The 6,942-nt window shown below is 41.5% G+C and overlaps 1 protein-coding gene across 4 annotated transcripts in view; it reads left to right on the top strand.

Annotated features, from left to right (window-relative positions):
- The first annotated feature begins 574 nt into the window (after positions 1–574).
- Positions 575–6,942, top strand: part of GORASP2 (golgi reassembly stacking protein 2) — a 29,565-nt gene continuing 23,197 nt past the window's right edge. The window contains exons 1-2 of one of the 4 annotated variants that reach the window (XM_060152666.1): positions 594–728; positions 3,421–3,462. In XM_060152666.1, coding sequence (XP_060008649.1) covers positions 666–728; positions 3,421–3,462 — 105 coding nt within the window. In that variant the 5' untranslated portion in view covers positions 594–665. Of the gene's footprint in view, positions 729–826; positions 1,263–3,420; positions 3,463–6,942 lie in introns of those variants that run through there. The other 3 variants (XM_060152664.1, XM_060152665.1, XM_060152667.1) reach the window with 3 other exon arrangements.

Raw genomic sequence — 6,942 nt, 5'->3', positions numbered from 1 at the left:
TTGTGATAGACTGATCTTGTTCTCACAATTAGGGAAACAAAAAGAACTTTGGTGGGTCCTCCATAACTCTTTAGGATATTTTCCTTTATAAAACTGAGCTAAGCGGAGCGGACACGGTACTCCGCCCACGGAGAGCCACTACCACAGTCTTCTGCGCAACCTGGGGACAAGACCTAGAGGTTCAGAAACCCAGAGATTAGGGAGCTCGCTGTGTTTGCATCCGCCCCTATTCTTTTCAGCAGGAGCCCCTTCCCGGCCTCTGGCCACCAGGGGGAGCTACAGTCAAGCGACCGTTCTTTCGGGAGAGCGGGAACGCGTCTAGATGAATCTTGTCAAGCCCAGGGACCCGTAGTAAGGTGTAGCGACTGGATGAACCGTATTTCTGCTTTCTCGCGAGCACGAATAGGCCTCTCCCCGCCCTCCACTCCAGCCCTGCCTCCCGGGCTCAGACCCCTCCCGGTGGCTCGCGCCAGGTGGCGCTGTCTGCGGCGTCGCAGCGGCCCTGGCTGCCGCGGCGACGATCTCCCAGCGGGCAGTGCGGCCCGGCTCTCCTGAGGCTGCGAGTGCCACGTCCCAAGTGCTACGCGGAGGAGCGGAGAGGGCGGTGCGCGGGGGGGCGGGGAGCAGCGTGGAGCCCGGCCTGGCCGCCTTGATCGCCCGCCGCCATGGGCTCCTCGCAGAGCGTCGAGATCCCAGGCGGGGGCACGGAAGGCTACCACGTCCTGCGGGTAAGGGCTTCGACGGCGGCCCGGGGGCGGCGGGCTGGAGGCGGGGCCCGGCCGCAGGGAGGCGGAGGCTCCGACGGGCTTCTTCCCGGGGCAGCCAGGCCTCTCCCGAAGGAGAGGCGACCGCGGGCGCTGCTTTGGCCGAGGCCGGCTCAGGAGGCCGCTCACAACCCGCCTCCCCGGAGCGCCCCGGGCCCGGGTCCGGGTCCGCCGCTCCGGGAGGACGGGCTGGGACCAGAGGAGGCAGCCGGCGACTTGGCCAGGAGCGGCCCAGGCGAGAGGGCAACCTTGACTCCTTTCCTCTTCACGGCCTTCTCTGCCCCCACCCCTTCATTCTTAGCTCCCAAAGTTAGGGAAGGCTCAGGCGCAGTCTGCAAAAGAGGTGATGGTGAAGGTAGCATTTGAGTTTTCCGAGAAAAGGAAGCCTGGAACCCGCAAACTAGAGGCGGTGGATGCGACGGCAGGTGTTGATTCTCCTCCGCGCTGTCCGGGTGTCCGAAAAGGCCAATTAAGCAAACAAAACGAAATGGCCTAGAAGTAGGTTTGACGGACTTAAATCTACTTGATTTTGACTGTGGTTTTTTCTCTCCTGTGTCGCTCCTGACCTTCCCAACCCTCCTCTTCCACATTTCCTGGCGGTGGGAACTTCCGTTCTCTTTTTTCTAAGGCTGCTCAGGGTGTGGTGGAGATTAAGGTTTAGATCCACAGTGTAAAAGAGGTAATGGAGAGGAACGTTTTTTTTAAAAAAAAAAACCCAGGTAAATAAAGGAAAGCAACTTCGGTCACCAGGATGCAGAGAAACATAGTATCTCGAAAGGCGTTAGCTAAGCCCCAGTTATGAACAGCCTGGGTTGTACGGAGCGTGTGGTCCTTTCCTCAAGGAACTGGGAGCCTTTAAAAGAGGCAGTGTTGGTTGTGTGTTGTGACACCTGCGTTGAGTGATAACGTGATGGACTGTCAACAGAGTGGCCCCAATCTGTAGCACCATTTCAGGACATAATATAGTGTAAATAGATAGCTCCTCACAGGCAAGAGCATTTTCACTGAAAGTGGGAAAGTGCACTTCCTGGTGCTAGTCATCTTCTTCCTTAGGTCCCATGTTTTAGGTGAGACAGCATTCTTAGGGCCGTTATCAATCACCTTTCTGATCTTCAGGATTATCACGTCTAATTGTCTCTCCACTCTGCTAAAAATCCCTCTTGAAGCCATACGCTTGGTGGGAAAGGATGGTTTTCCCAGAAAATAAAGAGAATCTATAAATAAACCATAATACCTTCCTGTTCTGTTTAGCTAAACCAACCCCCAAGTGCCACACTGATAGGGGAAATGGAAGGAGAATTGTCAGATCCCAGATGTGAAGTTAAAGTTAGTGGCGGTACTTTCTCTATTCTCTGGTTTGATTCTGAGTTCTCTGCTTTGCAGTATGTTATCCAGTATTACTAGCTGATTCTCACAGTTGCTGATTGTGGCCATGAATCCTTGGGGATTCGTGATATTTTTATAATTACGCGCTAGGTAAAGCACAGTATTAATGAGTGTTAAAAGTCTGTAAGAAAGGTGTATGTATCAAAAGGATTCCAGTTCAGTGACTTCTGTTGACTTTTGTTAATGACTACGTTCGTCGTTAAACAAGTTGAAGTGTATTTCTTTACATAGGTGCACCTCCGAAAATCAGCACTCATACATATTCAGTAGTGCAGATGCTGTTATTCTATAAATATGATTTTTAGAAGCACTAGGGGCAACCTTAGTTTCCAGTCTGCATCTGAAGCATAAATGTTGCAAAAGATGAAATAATTCTTTTTTCATTTGAATTTTATTAGAGGGAACTTTAAAATAGTAATGATCATCTAGTTTAGGAGAATTTTTAAAAATGTTTCTGAGTTCCTAACCCACTCTGCCCTGATTCTGTACTTGGTTTCTTTATCTTTGTTTTTAGAGGGGAAAAGTACTCTGTTAAATCTCAACATATAAAAATTTTCTTTTCATTTGTTATTGCCTAAATTATGGTTGTATATTTCATCTCTGGATTACTGAGCTTGTAAACCAGAGTAAATATGGCAGGATAATCATGTAATAAAATCACCCATGTTTAACAAGTTCTAGAATGATTTAATTAGAAGTTAGTTTTCTTTAACAATTCCCTGGCCATTTCCTTGCTAGTGATAAAAACTTGTATGATTGTGTTTTGAAATACCAATTTATAGTGACACCCATATACACTGCTGTTTTATTACTGTTATTTTTAAATTGTATTCCTACAATTCAGAGATTGACCTTTATGTTTTCTCTGTTATTTTTTCATATCCATTATTAGATTCTGCTTTAAAAAATATTTAGGGGACAACCTTGAAATGTTTCCAGATTTTCTGCTATGAACAGTGTACTTACCTTTTTATCTATTATGTATTAATGCACATTTTCATTTTGTGATCATATTATATACCCAACTCCCCATACTCACCCTAGAAGTAACCAACATAGTTTATGTATCATAGTTTATGTATCCTTTCAAAAATGTTTTATGAGTGTAAAAGAATCCACCCCACCACCCCACCACACCCCCCCCCCCCCCCCCCCGCAACCTTTCACTGTTTCTTTTTGTTTCCTTTTGTAACTGTTAGAATAACATGCTACATATGGTTAAACACCCTGGTGTCTTTTTTGGCAAAGTGTCTTGTCTATCTTTCCATAGCAGCGCACAGAGATTTGCCTCTTGCCTTCACCTAGCTCCATAGTAAGTCTTTTATACCATAGTTTGGTTAAGTACCACCTCCTGGTGTTAGACATTTAGTTTTTCTAGTCTTTTGCTGTTACAAATACATATCTACAACCTTAAATCCTACCTTTCGTTTTCACTTAAAATGTATTTTCCCATATTATTGAATTGTAATGTCTTTATATAAACATTGGTCTTCATTTTAGTAAATTACTACATTGTTTTCTGATTATTGGCACGTGTTCATTAGAGAGCATTTGGATAAGTTCAGAAAGTATAACAAAAAACCTAAATTACCTGTAATCCTGCCATCTAAAGGTAAATACTGTTGAAGTATTTTTCCTCGTCTTTTTTTTCCCCTGTGCCTACCATTGCCCTTTAGCCATGTTTCACAAAGATTTTGAGTAATATGATATAATCAAGTACAGTATGGCCAAAAGTTATCATAGGATGTTGGCTTTACAACCTAAATATCCAACAAATGAGGAATTGTTAAATAAATCAAGGCCTAACTACAGATTGGAATTCTGTGCATTCAGTGAAAATTATGTTTCAAAACACTCTGTGGTCACAGGTATGCCTCTGTGTGTGTGCATGTACATTTGAGTGCCTAGGGAAATAAAATGGAAAGGTAATAAGCCAGGATATTAAAATGATTATTGGTGGATGGTGACATTTTTATTCCTTTTAAATTTTAATATATTACCCCAAATTTTCACAGTGACTATGAAATATTTGTATATTTACAAAAAATATAGTTATAAAAATTATTTTTTGAAAGTGGATTCCTAGTGAAAGATTTTAAAATTTGTTCAGAAGCTTTCTTTTGAAAATATCATTATAGGGAATTCCCTGGCCGTCCAGTGGTTGGGATTCCTTGCTTCCTCTGCAGGGGGCACAGGTTGGATCCATGGTTGGGGAACTAGGATTCCACAAGCCGCAGGGCATGGCCAAAAAAAAAAAAAAAGAAAAGAAAAAGAACGTTGTATTTCTGATTCCCTTATGCATTGGGTCCGGTTCCGCATTCACCATGCATACCACTTTTATTCCCATTCTCTAATCCTAACATAAGGCAGGAGAAATGTTAGCCAGGACTTCTCAGTTTTGTTAGAAGTTACTACAGTTGCAGTATGTTGAATACAGAATTCTTGTCTAGATTTTCTATTAATTATCAAGTAAACCCAACAAGACCATTTTCAAAATTACGTTTTTGGAGTTGCCTCATGGATGCCCATTATAAGATGTTTCTAAATTAAAATATTCAAATTAATTCCACTCCACACTTAATATTCTTTGAAATGGAGGATATCTGAGGACATTCTGGAACCAGTGTTCACACCAGTATGGGGATATGAAAAATGTCATGTTCACTGTTCCGTATAATTTCCTCTGAGAGAGATTTTGAGATGATGGATGTTTTGAAGGAAAGGCCATTGAGATGAATTGTGTCTCCAGTGTAATAACAGGTTTTTATCTTCTGAGCCATTTGCTGCAGACTGGGCAGCATTAGGTACTCTCCTTAGAGGAGAAAGTGAGAGTAAGTGGAATTATTTCTATAGAAAACAGAATACCTAGACCGTATCTACTATTATATAGATGTGCTCTTTTTCTTTTTTTTTAAGAGTTGCCTATACTTTTTAAAAAAATTAATTGATTAATTAGTTAATTTTATTTTTGGCTGTTTTTGGGTCTTTGCTGCTGCGCACAGGCTTTCTCTAGTTGCGGTGAGTGGGGACTACTCTTCGTTGCGGTGTGCGGGCTTCTCATTGCGGTGCTTCTCTTGTTGTGGAGCACAGGCTCTAAGCGTGCGGGCTTCAGTAGTTGTGGCACATGGGCTCAGTAGTTGTGGCTCACGGGCTCTAGAGCACAGGCTCAGTAGTTGTGGCGCACGGGCTTAGTTGCTCTGCGGCATGTGGGATCTTCCCAGACTAGGGCTCGAACCCATGTCCCGTGCATTGGCAGGTGGATTCTTAACCACTGTGCCACCAGGGAAGTCCCTAGATGTGCTCTTTTTTTAATGGAACCTAAGTAATCTACATGAAATCCTGCAAGATTTCAACTGGGTACTTGTTCTGAGAAAGTGAAATCCCATTATTTGATAGTCATAATTTTTTTTTATTCTAACCCAGTGTTTCTCTAACTTTTTAAACTCATGCCCCCATTTGAAAAACATAAAAATCTCACTATTATCCCTTATCTTCTCACTTATTCTGAAACAGTGGGTATAAAAAGAAAACAGTTGGGTTATTTGATGTTTTCCAAATATAAAGTTATAATTGAAAAAGCTTTATAAACACAATTTGAAGATTCTAACCTGCTCCCAAAATTGATCTCTTCTAATAAAAGGCTGTGAAATTGTGTAATACACATTCTTTGATATTGCTTTCAAATGTAGGAATCAGAATACTTCATTTTATTATGAAAGAATGTTTTATTAATGCCATGAAATACAATGTTTGTGAACCTTAGGACACTTTTAGGAATTGTCAGTATAATTAGACATAAACTTTAACTGATATTAATAATCCTTGAACAAATTAGTAGTGTCATGTTGTTTGTATACCCTTATATATTTTTGTGATGAAGTGTGCTTTAATGTATGGATCTTCAGGATCCTCATTTGGGGAGACCTGCTCTTGGTGGGTAATTATGGTTTCTGTCTCTGGTCAGTAAGTAGTAGAGTGCACAGAACTGGCTTCAGTGCCTTTCTGGGTCAGATACTGACAGGGCTTTTTAATAATTCCCCTGAAATTTTCAGAAGAATTGAACTTAGAATAACTACTAATATCAGTACATTCATTTAATATTCTACCAAAAGGATTATATTGATTGATTTACTAATAAAAAAGCAGTTAACAATCTAAACTAGAAAATATCCATAAAGATTTGATATGTGCTTTAGAATCTGACTGTAGATTGCCTTGGGAGTTGTGATTATCAAGTAAGATGACTTCTTTCCAAACAACATATGCAAAAACAAAGTAGTTACTTTGAGAGACTGTATAGGTCCTCTTGGCATCGCGTATCAATTTACTACAGCATGAAGAGAATAGTGCTGGGGTTTTTTGGGTTTTGCTTGTGTGTTTGTTTTTTTAAGCATCAGTGAGGGATCATGTAAGCACATTATCCGCAGTAAGGAACCTTGTCATCTTGTGGACATGCGTACATTGAGAGACTATCATAGTAGACCACTGGAGACCACCCTTGTGAATCACTAGATTCTAGTGTCACTCCATCACTTCATTGTCTTCCCTTGGGCAAACCTTTGAACTTCTTTGAGCTTCATTCTTTTTATCTGAAAAGTGGGGATAAGAGTAGTGCCTCCTCCACCTTTTGTTTTTGATTTTGTTTTTTTTACTAAAAACCACATTAGATAGTATACATGAAAATATTTTGGAAAAAAATTGAGCACATTAAATTTCTTTATTAAAAAATGCTGTCTACTTCATTGGTTATTCTGAGGATTAAATGGCATATTCCATGTAAAGCACTTAACAT

Source organism: Lagenorhynchus albirostris, chromosome 6 (assembly GCF_949774975.1).
Source record: "Lagenorhynchus albirostris chromosome 6, mLagAlb1.1, whole genome shotgun sequence".
In the NCBI taxonomy this organism is placed as follows: Eukaryota; Metazoa; Chordata; class Mammalia; order Artiodactyla; family Delphinidae; genus Lagenorhynchus; species Lagenorhynchus albirostris.
Note: the sequence above shows the minus strand (reverse complement) of the source record. Positions and strands in the feature narration are given on the sequence as shown.